Genomic DNA, 16,575 nt, shown 5'->3' with positions numbered 1-16,575 from the left:
AAGAAGTAGCCAGCAAAGAGGTGAGGAAACTGCACTCCAGGTATGGTGAACAGCATGTGTGAGGGTGCTAGAGAAAGAGGGAGTCTGTATGTTCCAAGGGCAAGCAAAGGAGGTGAGTGGAGGCTGGGGTGGGGAGGCACAGCAAAGGAGGGAAGAGGGAGGCTAGAAACATGAGTAGGGTACCAATCAACATCAAGCCTCTAGGCCATGGTGAGGGGTTTGTCTTGGCTCATAGGATGCCCCCAACACCACACTCAGAAGTTCCTCTCACAGCCCATTGGTACCCTAAAACAATTGTCAACATCTGAGATAGGACCAAACTCCAAGGGCCAAAATCAAAGCAGGCTTGCAGAAGATTCTGGAACATGAGAGCCACCAGAATTCTTGGAGGGATTTAAGTTCAGACTCACTGTGCAAATGGGAGCATCATTTGAGAGAGGAGAAAGACGTGTTTAGAGTTGCACAGCGAGCAGGGTTATTGGACCTGCAGGTAGAGCTCCTTTAAAGTACGCCCCGGTTTTTTGTGCCTCTGTGGATGACTAAGAGTGGGCTTTTTTGGTAGCTGGGTACAGTGGCACATGTCTGTAGTCACAGTGACTTGAGAGGCTGAGGCTGAAATATTCCATGTTCAAGGCCAGCTTCAGTAACTTAGTAAGACCCCAAACAACTCAGTAAGACCCTGTCTCTAAATAAAAAAGAAATAAAAAGGGCTGGGGTTGTGGCTCAATGATAGGGCAACCCTGGGTTCAATCCCCAGAATCACAAACTAAGCTATAAAAATAGACTTTTTCTTAAAAGTGCCCATTTCCCCCCTCTTGGGTCACTTGGCAGAGTGTTTCTGCACTTTCTTCCCTTCTTGCAGTTTCTCCACTGTCCCCCTTTTCAAAACGTCCAATTTTCTATAACCTCAGCTTCCCACTTACTTATCCTCCAAACTTCTATTGTGAGTGGGGCAGCCAAAGGCAGGGCTTGGTTCCCAGGCAAGGCCAAATAGAACTATTCTTGTGCCAGCGATTGATGCGTCTTCCAAGCTTACCCTAGCTCTTGCCCTTGCCACACCCCCAAGTCATGTTCTGTGGGCAAAACTCTCCCTGCTGACATGGCCACAGTGCTTCTGTGCCCAGGCAGGCCCCACCACGAACACACACACACACACACACACTGACAGAATTGGCATCGGGTCTCAGCCATCATCTGATATGACACCTCCATTGCTGAGATGGGAACAGTGAGGCTCTGGAGCAGCCCAGACTTTTTGCCTGTGAATTGATGTATTCTAGCCTTTTGACTCTTCCTAGCCCTGCCTCCACCAGCTCCCCAGCACCCACACAGCTGGCTTCCCTCCTTCCCTGTTGATGGGGACACAGGGAAGCCAAGGGCAGAAGGGACACCCTATGAAGAGAAGGTGTCAAGTACTGCCTGAGCAGAGGTTGCAGAGGAGAAGGGGAGGAAAACCTGCTTCCCAGCTGACCCAGTTTAGCCTTTCTAGCCCTTTCTACTCTCCTTAGGCACAGGCACAGACCCAGAGTTCAGCTGAACCCAGGAAGCTGCTCTAGATCTTGATCAGAGAACTCTCCATAGTGGGGCCTCCATTTTAGGTAGAATCTGAGGCAACCACACTCCTCTCCTCTCAGGCCTTTCTTTGGAATTGATAGTTCAGGATCCAAATCCCAGCTCTGCTGCCTCTAGCTGAGTAACCTTGGGTGAATCCTTTAACCTCTCTGGACCTTGGCTCCTCTTGTGAACATAGGACTCCCTACAGGCTTCCTATGGAGATAAAATAACCTGGGTAAAACACATACCTGACAGATAAGAGATGTTTGACAAATGTTAGTGTCCTCCCTCCACTCTTGGCTTGCCCCACAGCCCACACCTAGCAAGTTTTGTCTAATTCCCTCCAGAGTTCCTTGGGGTGAGGCTGGGAGAAGAGAAAGGAGCTGTGTCCCAAGAAGAAAGTCCTAATCCCTGAAACTCCACAGGAGGCACGCAAGGAGAAGCCATGCCAGGGACGAGGAAGGAAGGAGGGAGGCTGGAGAAGGAGGAGGCAGGTGGTTCAGGCCTATGGGAAGTCGGGGCAGTGTGGGAGAAGGGCCTGGCAGCACAGGGCCCATCCAGCTGGTCTAGGCAATGCCAGAAGGCTGAGAGAGACAAAGGAGGAGGCCTCTAGCTTCAGGCTGCCTGGACCTCTCCATGGTAACTCCTGTGAGCTTTTTCTGGGGGCAAAGGACCTACCCAGGCCCCAGCAGGGGATTCCGTACAGTCCCATTCAGGCTCCTTCAAATCCCTATTCTGTCCCCATTACCTTGAGCCAGGCTCAGAATGCATGGCCTTATTCTCTACCTCCACAAACCAAATCCTCGTCCTACCCCAACCAGGTTCTCTTTTGATCTATTATTCTCTGCAACCCACATCCCCCCAAACATCTCAAGCTTAGACTTCACTGATTTTTTCTTTACAAGGAATTCTGCTGTGTTTCTAGAAGTTGTAAATATTAGTTACTACAAAGAGACCCTGAACTTTGGGCCCCAGGATCTGTATGTATTTAGCAAAAATATATCCACCAGTTCACCTGAACCCCTTTTGTGGCCAGGAACACCCCTTGGAGAGATGCCAAGTGAGGTCAGTGAAGCACGGGGCCAGGGATGGCCCTCAATTTCCAACTTGAGTGAGGACCAAGCCTGTGGCCTGGATCAGAGTTGAATTTGTAGCTGAAATCAGGGTTTGGCTTTGGATCAGGATCAGGGCTCAGTCTGTGACCAGAGTTTGTGTTTCTTTTGGTTGCAAGCAACAGAATTCAACTCTGGCTCACTTGGGCAAAAACTAAGCCTGTATTTTCAAGATGTTGGGTTGGTTTTCAGAAGTGATTGATATGAACATGACTCAGTCTTGTCAATCTCTATGTGTTTCCCTTTGAGTTTCAAATCTCTAGGGGAGGAATCTGTACCCAAGAACAGTCAAAATAGCCAGGATATAGTGTCAGGCATTGCCAGTGGAAATGAGAAGCTGCTAGCCTTTTGGGAAAGCAATCTGACACTATATGTTAATACCAATTCATTTCCGAGGGCAGGAGACTGGAGAAAGAAGGAGATGGCTGATTTCAGGCTATAAAAAGTCTGGCCTATGGGAAGTTGATGTGACCCCAGCAACTTATTATTGTTATTATTCTATTATGATAATATTGAGTGAGAACAGCAACAAGTGGTAAAGTATATCCAGTTGTCCAGCAGTATCCATGGAAGATTGGTTTCAGGACACCCCCCTCCATCCCATAGGTAACAAAATCCATAGAGGCTCAAATCCCTAATATAAAGTGGTATAGTATTTACATACAATCTATGCACATCCTCCTGTATACTTTAAACATCTCTAGATGACCTGCAATACCTAATACAATGGAAATGCTAGGTAAAAAGTTGTTACACACTACTTTAGAGAATACCTACAAAAGTATGAAGATGTTCAGCATAAATACAATTATTTTGTGATACTGGAAATTGAACCTACCTCTGAGCTACATCCCCACCACTTTATTTTATTTGAGTTTAGTTTAAGTCAGGGTCTCACTAATTTACCCAGGCTGATCTTGAACTTGTGATCCCCCTGCTTCAACCTGCAGAATATCTGGGATTATAGGTGTCTCTGGTGTAGGTGCATTTTCCCCAAATACTTTTGATGAGTCATTGGTTGAAACAGCATATATGAAACTCACAGATACAGAGAGCAAATTTTCCATGATCTTATTTTAATAAAAGAAGGACAAATAAAAGCCCACACATTTATTAATTATGTGTATGTATATATATGTATACTCTATATGATTATGCAAGTATGAATAAAAGGTGGAATTAATGAATATTAATTATCAACTGTTATGGGAAGTATGAGAAGGTAGGCAGAAAAGAAGAGAGAAAGAGAAGCAGTAAAACTGAAACAAAAAACTACAGTTTTAAAAAACATGCACATAGGCTTTCCTTTATGACTATATATAAAATTATATAGATTTTGTATGCAACTCTAAAAATATTACCTTAGAGCCGGGTGTATATTTCTATGGATATATATATATATATATATATATATATATATATACATATATATATATATCCATAGAAATTTTTTAAAAATATTTTCTTAGTTGTAGATGGACACAATACTTTTATTTATTTACTTATTTTTATGTGGTGCTGAGGTTTGATCCTAGTGCGAGGCAAGTGCTCTACCACTGAATCACCACCCCAGCCCCATAGAAATGGTTTTTTTTAAATATTTTATTTTAGTTGTAGTTGGACACAATACATTTATTTATTTATTTATTTTTATGTGGTGCTGAGGATCGAACTCAGGGCCTCCCACATGCTATACGAGCACTTTACCACTGAGCCACAACTCCAGCCCCCATAGAAATGTTTTAAAGACATGAATAAAGCTGGGTGCAGTGGCATGTGCCTGTAATGCCAGCAGCTCGGGAGGCTGAGGCATGAGGATCACGAGTTCAAAGCCAGTCTCAGCAACTTAGCAAGGCACTAAGCAACTCAGTGAGACTCTGTCCCTAAATAAAATACAAAATAGGGCTGGGGATATGGCTCAGTAGTCAATTGCCCCTGAGTTCAATCCCCAGTACCCCCACCAAAAAATGAGATAACTAAAGATATGCCAGAAAAAAAAAATCTTACCCCCAAACAAGTTGACAACAAAACAGTCTTACCCCCAATCAATTACTGACCAGATTGACTTTAACACCAAGTCTTACCAAGTCTTATTAGAGATAAGTCTTTTTACAATTTTTTTAGTGCTACTGGAGATTGAACCCAGGAGCACTCTACCAGTGAGCTACACCTGCAGCCCTTTAAAAATTTTTCTTTTTAAATTTTGAGACAGGGTCTTGCTAAGTTGCCCTGACTTGCCTCAAACTTGTGATCCTCCTGCCTCAATCACCTGAATTGCTAGGATGACAAGTGTGTGCCACCATTCTCAGTCAAGAGTGATTGTATTAGTTTTCCAGAGAAATAGAACCAATAAGATATGTAGAGATATAGATATACTAGATGGGACTTATTGGGGGAATTGATGTCCCATAACAGGATGTCTGCACATTGGAGACCCCCGGGATGTTGGTGGCATGGTTCAGTCCAAGTCCAGGGTCCTCAGAACCAGGGTAGTTGATGGTGTAATTCTCAGCCTGAGGCCAAAACCCTGAGAACCTGGAGGCAATCATAATTAAGTCTTAAGTCCAAAGGCCAGCAAGCCTGGACTTATGTCCAAAGTAGCACCACAATTGATAGAGGGAGAAAGAAAGAGAGAGATCGAGGTGGGGGAGGATGTGGGAGAGCAGTGGAGAGCAAGCCACCTGGTGTATCTGTTTCACCTGGGTCCCCAACCCACTGGATGATGCCTACCACATGTAAACTTATGCCAATATCTTCTGTAAACACACTCACTCTAGTTATTCTTTAATCCAGTCAAGCTGACAACTGCAACTGATACCTACAATGATCCAATAAACAATTACCTGGGGAGATAGAACAAACTGGAATCTATGTGTCCTCAATGCATTTTAAAAGTATATATAAATGCTACTGTAATGAATATACCCTCTTACAACCTACTTTATTTCATTTAATATTGTTTTCCAGACTTAACCCTTGTGATATATGTAGATGGGGATTTTGCATTTTAGCTGTGCTATACTAAGTATTCTACCATAACAATTATTTATTCCCCATTTGAAAAATATTTAGGTTCATTCTAGTGTTTCACTGTTAATAATAATGCTGTAGTGAACATAATAGCACATATTTCATTTAAATCATATACAAATGTACTTATAAGTTAGTTCCTAGAAATACATTTTCTGAGTCAAAAAGTGTGTGCATTAGTCGGGCATGGTGGCACATGCCTGTAATCCCAGCAGCTGCAGAGGCTGAGGCAGGAGGATCTTGAGTTCAAAGCCAGCCTCAGCAACTTAGTGAGGCCCTAAGCAACTTAGTGAAACCATGTCTCTAAATAAAAATACTAAAAATATAAATATAAAAGGGCTGGGGGTGTGGTTAAGCCCCTGGGTTCAATCCTTGGTACCAAAAAAAAAAAAAAATAGGTGCATTACTAATGTGATAGTTTTTTTTTTTTTAAAGTTGGGTTTCTCTTGCTATAACAAAATTCCTGAGAATGTGGAGATATTTGTTTATTTTGTACTTTTTAATTTATGTTTTTGTTGGTGCATTATATTTTTATATAAATGTGGGGTTTGTTTTGACATATTTATGAATGAATCTAACATAATTTTCTCCGTTTCAATCCTCAGTGCTATTTTTTCCATTCCCTCCTCCTTCAAAAGTTTCAGACCAGCCTGGGCAACTTAGCAAGATCCTGTCTCAAAACAAAAAATTAAAAGGGCTGTGGATGTAGCTCAGTAGTAAAACACCTCTGAGTTCTATCCCCAGTGCTGGGGCTGGGGGCTGGGTTTTGAGGAAAAGTATGTTGGTATACTTTTCTCATTTTAAAATTAATTTGTTGGACTTTTCTTGATTTATAGGAACTCTTCATGTAATTGGGAAATGAGCCCTTTTCTAGGTTTTCATTTGTCTTTTTTTTTTTACTTAGAATTGTCTGTTTTTATTTATTTATTTATTTATTTATTTATTTATTTATTTATGCTTCCAAGCAGATTTTATTTTTATGTAGTTGAACCTTTTCCTTTTTGCTCCTGTATCTTTTGCCAAACTTACAAAGCTCTTATTCACTCCAGGTTTATGAAAAGCATTCTCCTAAGGTTAATTTTAAGTACTGTTATAATTTCATACTTGCATTGAAAGAAAACTCCAACTAGGAGAATATATTTGCAACTATACAAATATAATTGATATCTCCTGTTCTGAATATATAAAAATACCTAGAAATCAATACTAACAAGAAAAACAACATCATTAGAAAAATGGACAAAAGATATGAACATACATTTCAGAGAAGAAGAAATTGAAATGGTCACCAATTGTAAAAAGGCGCTTGACTTCTCTAGTAAGTTAGGGAAAAACATAGTCAAATAATGGTGCTCTGTACTCATCAGATTGGCAACAATTTTAAAGTTTAGAACCAAGAGTGCTGAGGATGATGAGAACAAACTGCAGGTGGGAATGTAAATTGTTACAACCACTTTGGAAAGCAGTTTGTCAATTTCTGTTAAAGTTCAAATGCTCTTACCCATCCCCCCTGCCCCCCCTTCCATATGATCACCCCCTCTGGAACTCATGCCCTTGTGTAATCCTTTCCTGTTGAATGTAGGTTAGACCTAGCAACCCACTTTCAATAAGAAGAGTCTGAGGCAGGAGGATCACAAGTTCAAGTCCAACCTTAGCAATTTAGTGAGGCCCTAAGCAACTCAGCCAGACCCTGTCGTAGTAAACAAACAAATAAATAAAAAGGGCTAGGATGTACCTCAGCAGTAAAATTCCCCTGTGTTAAATCTCCAGTACAAAAAAAAAAGGAGAGAGAGAGAGAGAATATGGCAAAAGTGTTGAGATATCACTTCCAAGAGCTGTCTCAACAAGAAACATTAAAATGTTATTCAGAGAAGAAAATGATATAGGTTAGAAACTTGGATCTGCATAAAGTAGAACATATGAGAAAGAATAAATGATGGTATAAATAAAATGTTTTATTTTTGTATTTTTAAAGGATATAACAGTCCACTCAAAAAATATTAGTAACAATTTTGGATGCCTATAGCTTGTGGACACATGAAATGAATGACAGAAATAACATAAGGGATGGGATGGAGGAATTGGGAATACTGGTATAAGGTACCTGCCTGCACCATTCATGAAGTGTTATAGTGTTATTGAAAAGTAGACTTGGATTAGTTGTAAATATATATTGCAGGCTCTAGCATGATCCTGAAACAAAGTTAAAAAAAAAGAAGTATAATTGATATGCTCGGAGAGGAGAGAAAATGGAATCATAAAATGCTTAATTAAAATCAGTGAAGACAGAGTGGAAAAGAAAAGAAAAAACAAAGATTTTAAAAATACCAAGAACAATGGATAGAAATAGCTAACCAGGGGTTATAAGTGCCCCTGGATTCAATCCTGGGTCCAAAAAAAAAAAAAAAGTATACACCTGACAACACAGTGTTAGAGTGTTAGAGACACCAAAAAAAAAAAAGTATATGAGGCAAAAACCAATAAGTGTACAAGGAGAAATAGATGAGTCCACTATGATAGTTGAAGATTTCAACACTCCTCTATCAATAATTGACAGATCTAGCAGCCAAAAAATCAATAAGAATATAGTTGAACTGAATAGCACCATCAATCAACCAGATCTAATTGACATTTATAGACTACTTCATTTAACAACAGCAGAATACACATTCTTTCCAAGCTCATGTGGAACATTCACTAGGATAGACCACATCCTGGGCCATAAAACATGCCTTAACAGGTTTCAAAGAATAGACACCATACAAAATAAGCTCTCAGACCACAGTGAAATGAAATTAGCAATCAATAACATAAAGATAGATGGAAAGCCCTCAAGTATTTGGAGATTAAACAATATAATTCTAAATAACATAGGGGTTCAAGAAGTTTCACCATAAATTGACAGTGAAAACATAATTTACCAAAATTTGTGAATTGCAGCAAAAGCAGTGCTTTGAGGGAAATTTGTAGCATTGAAGGCAAATGTTAGAAAATATGAAAGATCAAGACGATTGTAAGCTTCCAGACAAGGGAGTGAACAAAATTACTAATATCAGAAACGAATGAGTGGCTATCACTACTGATCTCATGGACATTATAAGGACAATAAGGCTGGGGGTATAGCTCAGTTGGTAGAGTGCTTGCCTGCCATGTACAAGGCCTTGGGTTCGATTCCCAGCACCACACACACACACACACACACACACACACGGATAATAAATACTATGAACAACTGCACAGCTTCAAAATTGTTAGATGAAAGGGACAAATTCTGTGGATTGCTTTCAATGAATAGGAAACAGCAAAAGTGATGGGATGTCACTTATACCACAAAGTTATAAAAAGGCCGTGCATTCTATCTGGCGTACACTCTTTCTTTCTGTGTGTCTCTTGTTTCTCTCACCAGCTACCATGCCCATGAAGAAGATTCAAGAAGCTGAGACTACATGATAGCATGCGTACCACTGCAACCTGTCATCATATAGTTTATGTAATTTAAAACACCCAAAACAATACTGTATTTTGGTTATAGATACAAATATATGTAATGACAGATAAACAAACATGGATTAGAAGAAAACATCAATTTCCAAATGTGCTTATTTGAGGGAAAGAAGTTAAGATGAATAAGATAAATGAGGGCTTCAGCTGTAATTTTGTGTGTGTGTGTGTGTGTGTGTGTGTGTGTGTGCTATATCACTAGCTCTTTTTTGATTAAGTTTTTATTTTGAAGAAGGTCTCCTAAATTGTTGAGGCTGGCCTTCAACTCGCAATCCTCCTGCCTCAACCTCCCAAGCAGCTGGAGTTACAGGCCTGTGCCTCCACATTTGGTCCTTTTTTATATTTAAACTGTATTTCCTTCATATATTTTGAAAGGGCATTTTTATGGCACGTAATTGTTCTTATTATTATCTATTCCTTGGTGAATGAAAGACCCTCTTTTGTTCTCTTTGATACTCTCTACTTTGGCCTTGATTTTTACTTTAGTCTTGTTACAAGTCTCTCTCCTTCCCTCCTTTTGTTCCACTTTCCTTCACCTTCCCTTCCCATGCTCCCCCACTCTTTTTTTCTGCTAATATTGATTGGACATGTATTTTCATTACTGTTTCCACTTTAGATGAAACTCATAAATAGCACATAATTGGACTTCTAAAAACAAAATGCTCAGCTAGGGGCAATGGTGCATGCCTGTAATCCCAGCAACTCAGGAGGCTGGGAAGTTCAAGGCTAACCTCAGCAATTTGTCAAGACCCTATGCAATTTAGCCAGACAAGGTGGCTCAGTGGTTAAGTGCCCTGGGTTCAATACCTGATAAAATAAACAAATAAATAAAATGATCAAAATGAGAATTTGTGGCTTCTTTTTTTTTCTTGTACTGGTGATTGAACCCAGGGGTGTTTAACCACTTAGCTACATCCCCAGCCTTTTTAAAAATATTTTATTTAGAGACAGGGTACCTCTTGAGTTGCTTAGGACCTCACTAAATTGCTGAAGCTGGCTTTAAACTTGTGATCCTCCTGCCTCAGCCTCCAGAGCCCCTGGGATTTCAAGCATGCGGCCCAGTGAAAATTTGCATCTTAACAGATGTTAACCCATAATACATACTGATCTATTTTTCTTTTTACATCCTGCTTAGTCCACCCCTCATTTCTTGCCCTTTATTGACTGAGTTTTCTTTGTTCCAAATACTATTCTTAATAGTTTGAAAATTATACATCTTATTTCTTCTCTATTGTTACCCTGGAACTTTTTTGTTCTATTACACGTTGTATTTCCAATAAGAACAAAAATTTCTTTCAGCTGGTGTCGTGGCGCTCACCTGTAATCCCAGCAGTTCCAGAAGCCTAGGCAGGATGGCAAGTTCCAGGTTAGCTTGGGCAATTTAGTGGTGCCCTAAGCAACTTAGTGAGACTGTCTCAAAAGTAAACGGGCTGGGGATGTACTTCAGTGGCTAAGTGTCCCTGGGTTCAACTCCCAGTACCAAAAAACTAAAACAAAAAACCCGAACAACCTTGATACTGTTGTGAGTATACTAACTTTTTATACTGGCTGTGAAGGTTAAGAGTGCAATTTGAAAATTTCAGATTTCAGTAAAATTTCATCAAAAGCATAACTGCAATAATTTTTAACAGCGGCACAACTGCTAGACTACGAACCCTTGTTGCGCTTCATGATTGATCATTCCTTTTGGATGGAGAAGCTTGATTTTGTGACCAACAACAACAAATTCCACTGCAAACAGGTTCAACTTGTTTCAACCAACAGGTAAAAAAAAAAAAAAAAAAAAAAGAAGGAGCAGCTTCCTGCAACCCTAAGTATAGATTCACAATTTACTATCCTAGACAAACCGTATCATCTAGGATATGATATAGTGAGATAATTACTTTCATATTGGAATTCATCAGAAAGAATTCGCATATTTGATTTTATTAGAGAAAAAAAAACAGAACCCAAGGGAATGCAGCTTAATGTTTCACTTTTCTTATCGTTGACCATTTGTCACATTTTTCGCCGTCCTTTTCTGTATCCTTGACGATTTCATCATTTGAAACGAAATAATGCTTTCGGGCCCACCCTGATTTGTGGAAAGCAGCTGCCGCCCCCGCCACATCGAGGGGGCGGGTTCCAGCCGACGTCACAATCACTTCCGCCGCAGTCACCGCCCTCCCGGGTGCTGTCTGGTGGAGGAGGAGCCCGAGACCCGGGAGCAGCGGCTCTGGCGGTGGTGGCGGTCGGAGGTCTGAGAGCTCTGCCCCTTTGAAAAACGTGCTGCTGTCCCGACAGGGTGAGTGAGAGGCTGATCGTGTTGACGATTCTTCTAGGCGATGGTGGTGGGGCGAGTGGCAGGGCAGGGGCGCGAGAATCTGGGGGAATCCGGTGAACCTCTTTTCGGGTTCGCCCCTCGGGAAGGGGTGGGGCGGACGGGGGACCTGACTGCAGAGTGAGGCCCTTGTCTTCCATGGGCCTGTTCGGGGGCTGCACCCTCCGCCACCGATCTCCTTTGGCCCACCGTGGCCCCTATTCGAATGGCTTTCCTGACTATTTGAGAGGGGAACGGTCTTCGCGGGCCCTGGCCACTTCTCCCCGCCTCTCCTTTCTCCCTCCTCAGCCCCCTTTGCGGGGCACCCTGTGGCCTCCCCCAACCATTTTGCTGTTGTTTTGCTGAATGGTAAATGGTTAAGATACTTAGGTAAAAATATTGTTCCCGGGGAAAGAATTGTCCAAAAAAAAAAAAATGTAGTTTCAGGGAAAAACTATGTTCACGCATGCCCTTTTCTTTCTTTGCCCCCTTCCCTGCCACACCGATTTGGGTCTGCCCTTTGGGCTATAACGTTTTCTTGTCTCTTATTATGACATTGCACCCCCCTTCCCTGTGTCGCGCAAGCGTATGCGAGCACACATGCACGCACACGCGGAAACCTGCAGTTGCAGCCCCCTCCCTGCCCCGCCAGCCTCAAGGTTCCAGGCCTCCCCCGCGCATGCGCAGGCTCATACACACGCCCTCTCACACACCCTCACACCCTCCTGTGCCTTCCCCCTACACACACGCACACATGGCCTCAGACCCTTGCTTGCCAGTCCCCTCCCCTCAGCTGCCTACCACATACACACCTCTAGATCCCGCCCCTCCTCCAGCTGCCTGCTCTGGCATGCATGTGCACACACACACACACACACACACACACACACACACACACACACACACACACACCCCTTTACCTTTATACACATCCTCTGTCATACCCTCCTCCCTGCCTGTCACATCCATACATAAGGGCATCTTTTATTGCTGACCATTGGCGCAAATACACTCCCACTCTCTGGTTCACACACCCTTCTCAAATGCCCTGTTCTTGTGCCGTCTGTCTGCCACATACTTTGTACTGATGGTCCCCCTTTGCTGTTGCATGCACATTCACACTCAATAGAACTTCTTCTCCCGGAACAGTACTGCTCTTCCTGCTTGCCATAGTCACATGTGTAGCCATTCTTTGATTGCTAGCCTCTTTTCCATCCCTCCCTCTCTCTCACACACCCCTCTCCAGTGCTGTCTGCTCTGCCATGCATGCCCGCCACAGTTGCTCGTGCTGACGTTTTTCAATTGTTGCATCCCATTTGGATGAATACACGCATGCGCACTCACACTCACACACCACACAGACTCTCATACACTCCTCTCCATTGCCACCATACCCTTCCCTGCCTGCGATATGTGCATAAATGTAGGCTTCCCCCATAATTCCACCTGCCACATACACAGCTACACATCCCTCTTTTCTTTTTCTTATTCCCCCCTCACACCACTTTCCTCTGAAGTCACCCTACCCATTACATCACATCCAGAATGGGTCCCATTTTAACAGTCAATCCTTTCCCCCTGCAAACCTAGACAAGGCTCCATTGCAGGATTGCAGGTACCCCTTCCACCTGTCCCTCTCCTAACTCACCCATGCACAGTGATCTATACTTGCCACTCCAATTCATATTTCTCCTCTATGTCTGCAGGGTTCAGAAATAGACACCCCATAAAAAAGCCCACATCAGCCTTTTCTCTTCCCACGTCAGCACAATTCCACGGTACTTCACCCACCTTCCAAGCGTCTGGTCACTCCCCCCCACCTTCTGTCACACTCTCTCCCCCTATGTCTGGCTTTCCTGTAAACCTGGTGTTGTAATCGTTTTGCCAACATTAAAAATGTGTTCCAGGTCTACACCTGACAGTCACTGGAATGCTCCTCCAGGCCTTAGAAGAAAGTGAAACTAATTTTAAAGATCCCTTGTCCCTTCTGTTACCTGTCTGCTGACGTGAAAATAGATCTTCCTGCTCCTTCATGCTGAACTGATTTTGACTTTCCCAGCTCAAAAAGCACAAGTGCAGGGAGCAGGAACCTTTCCACCCAAGCCCCAGCTCTATTGGAAACCTTCCTAAACCAGAGCAATGGGTCAGGAATCTAGCAAGCCCGTATGGCCCAAACCAGCAGGAGGGTATCAGTCCAATACAGGCAGGAGGTATGGAAGAAGGCATGCTTATGTCAGTTTCAGGCCATCCACGAGCCAGCAGGAAAGGATTGCCAGCCAGAGAAAGACGACATCCGAAGTCCCAATGCACAGATCAGCCCCCAGTCAAACCACCAAGAGGAGCCGATCACCATTTGCCACCACTCGTCGTAGTTGGGACGACTGTGAGAGTTCGGGAACCAGCCTGAATGTTGATAATGAGGACTATTCCAGGTATCCGCCAAGAGAGTACAGGGCTTCGGGTGGCAGAAGAGGAATGGCTTATGGACATATTGACACTTTGGGGGCAGATGATAGTGAGGAGGAGGGGGCTGGGCCTGTTGAGCGACCGCCAGTGAGAGGGAAAACTGGCAAGTTTAAGGATGATAAGCTGTATGACCCAGAAAAAGGGGCAAGGTCTGTGGCGGGGGTGCCTCCCCAGTTCTCTGGTTTTAACTGTGATGTGAGAGAGGAGCTTGACAAGTTAGACCCAGCCCCTGTGGCGAGATGCTCTGCTAGCCCAGCAGAGTTCCGGAAGCCGACTAGCATGGGCTCTCAGATGTCTTCTGCTGAAGGCAAGGTGGCTACAACTGGTGACAGTTTGGAGAGGGAGAGAAGGGGGCAGAACTTGACTGCACGTCCCAGTAGGGCTCCTGTGAGTATTTGTGGTGGTGGGGGAAACCCCTCAAAGAGTGCAGAGGAACCGGTGGTGAGGCCCAAAGTCCGAAATCTGGCAAGTCCAAACTGCGTGAAACCAAAAATATTTTTTGATACTGATGATGATGATGATATGCCACACAGTACTTCCAGGTGGAGGGATGCTGTCAATGCTGATGATGGCCACTTGGATGGCCTGGCAAGGAGAGGCAGAGGCGAGAGTTCAAGTGGCTACTGTGAGCCCAAGTACTCTGAAGACAAGAGGGAGGCCAGGAACGACCAAGTGAAACCAGAGAAGGTGCCGAGGAGGCGTCGGACCATGGCGGACCCCGACTTCTGGACGTATAGTGATGATTACTACAAATACTGTGATGAAGACTCTGACAGCGACAAAGAGTGGATCGCTGCCCTGCGCCGGAAGTACCGAAATCGAGAGCAAACACTGTCCTCAAGTGGAGAAAGCTGGGAGACCCTGCCAGGAAAGGAAGACCGGGAACCTCAGCAAGCCAGAGTGAGTGGAAGTGTCACCGACACCAGCCCAAGCCTTGGGACTGGAGCCAGCGCCGTTGCCGGAGCCAGTACCACTACCGGAGCCAGCGCCATTGCAGGTGCCAGCACCATTGCCGGAGCCAGTGCCATTGCCGGAGCCAGTGCCATTGCCGGTGCCAGCGCCATTGCTGGAGCCAGTGCCGTTGCCAGTGCGGGTGCCGGCGCCAGCGTCAGTGCAGGTGCTGTGAGCAATGGCAGTAGCTATCTTGAGGAAGCTCAAGGGCCACCGCTGCAGGAAGAGGAGCAAACATCCCTGGAAGAAGGAGAAATTCCCTGGCTCCAGTACAATGAGAATGAGAGCAGCAGTGAGGGAGACAACGACTCCGGGCAGGAGCTGATGCAGCCGGGGGTGTTCGTGCTGGATGGCAACAACAACCTCGAAGATGACTCCAGCGTCAGCGAAGACCTCGAAGTGGATTGGAGCCTCTTTGATGGATTTGCCGATGGGTTAGGAGTGGCCGAAGCCATTTCCTATGTGGATCCTCAGTTCCTCACCTACATGGCACTTGAGGAACGCCTGGCACAGGCGATGGAGACTGCCTTGGCACACCTGGAGTCTCTCGCAGTGGATGTCGAGGTGGCCAATCCACCGGCCAGCAAGGAGAGCATCGACGCTCTTCCCGAGATCCTGGTCACTGAAGATCATGGTGCAGTTGGCCAAGAGATGTGCTGTCCTATCTGCTGCAGTGAATATGTGAAGGGGGAAGTGGCGACCGAGCTTCCATGCCACCACTATTTCCACAAGCCCTGCGTGTCCATCTGGCTTCAGAAGTCAGGCACATGCCCTGTGTGCCGCTGCATGTTCCCTCCTCCACTCTAAAGACCAAGGCTTTTTTTTACTCCTGGTCTGTTTATTTTCCCCATACCTGAAACCCACAATACTGCAGGAGCCCTCTGAAAATTAATAATGAAAATGAAACCATTTGGTCAATTAGACTAAACTTGTTGATTCCTTGTGATTATTTCCAATGTGAAAACGGTTGTGTGCGGTTGCATTAAAAATCATAATTGTCCTAGCCAGGTGTGTGGGGGGGCACACACCTGTCATCCTGGCAACTTTAGAGGCTGAGGCAGGAGGATTAGAAGTTCAAGCCAGCCTGGGCAACTTGGTGAGACCCTATCTAAAAGCTGGGGGGTATAGCTCAGGGGTAGAGCACTCCTGGATTCAGTCCATAGTATCACACACACACATACACACAAATAAATCATATTGTCTTAGAGGTTAGAAAGGAAAAACTAAACTTTCTAAATGCTACTTGAGCGTGCACTAAGAGCATACATTTTCTAACCCAAAAGTCGGAACAAATGGCATTTGTTTTCTTCAGTAGAATATGTTGCTGTTAATTGTAATGTCAAGTTTATCTGTTAACTATGTCCAAAAGGCAAAATAATTTTTGTTGCATGTTCTGGGTTAACGTTCCTGTAATTGCAGTGCCGTAAAAGCTTATTAAAGTACTTTTGGTTTTACACGGTAACATGGAATTGTTTGGTTTTGTCTGAAATGGTGGTACCAGGTAACTTTCTGATTGAGCACTTGCATTTTTTGGTGTTCTCAACAATAGAAAACTTTGGTTTTCACTGGAAATGCAGACTCCAAAAAATGTCAAAAAAAATATGGAGGGTAATGGTTTTTCTAAAGTAGAAATAAAGTATATAATTGTATAATAGGGGAAAG

The 16,575-nt window shown here is 43.8% G+C and overlaps 1 protein-coding gene across 3 annotated transcripts; it reads left to right on the top strand.

Annotated features, from left to right (window-relative positions):
* Positions 1-11,332: 11,332 nt before the first annotated feature.
* Positions 11,333-16,375, top strand: Pja1 (praja ring finger ubiquitin ligase 1). Of its 3 annotated transcripts, XM_013365130.4 has the most exons (3): positions 11,333-11,481; positions 13,404-13,928; positions 14,496-16,375. In XM_013365130.4, exons 2-3 carry the CDS (start codon positions 13,636-13,638, stop codon positions 15,718-15,720), a joined length of 1,518 nt encoding a protein of 505 aa, XP_013220584.2. In that variant the 5' UTR covers positions 11,333-11,481; positions 13,404-13,635; the 3' UTR covers positions 15,721-16,375. The 3 variants fall into 3 exon arrangements, with proteins under 3 accessions (XP_013220584.2, XP_013220583.2, XP_013220582.2); XM_013365129.4 differs by having other exon boundaries at positions 13,734-16,375; XM_013365128.4 differs by having other exon boundaries at positions 13,404-16,375.
* Positions 16,376-16,575: the final 200 nt, after the last annotated feature.

Source organism: Ictidomys tridecemlineatus, chromosome X (genome assembly GCF_052094955.1).
Source record: "Ictidomys tridecemlineatus isolate mIctTri1 chromosome X, mIctTri1.hap1, whole genome shotgun sequence".
Taxonomy (NCBI): domain Eukaryota; kingdom Metazoa; phylum Chordata; class Mammalia; order Rodentia; family Sciuridae; genus Ictidomys; species Ictidomys tridecemlineatus.
Note: the sequence above shows the minus strand (reverse complement) of the source record. Positions and strands in the feature narration are given on the sequence as shown.

What these genes read in the sequence shown, in the direction of transcription:
- Pja1 (XM_013365128.4), top strand. Translation starts at nt 13,636, where the DNA reads ATGGGTCAGGAATCTAGCAAGCCCGTATGGCCCAAACCAGCAGGAGGG.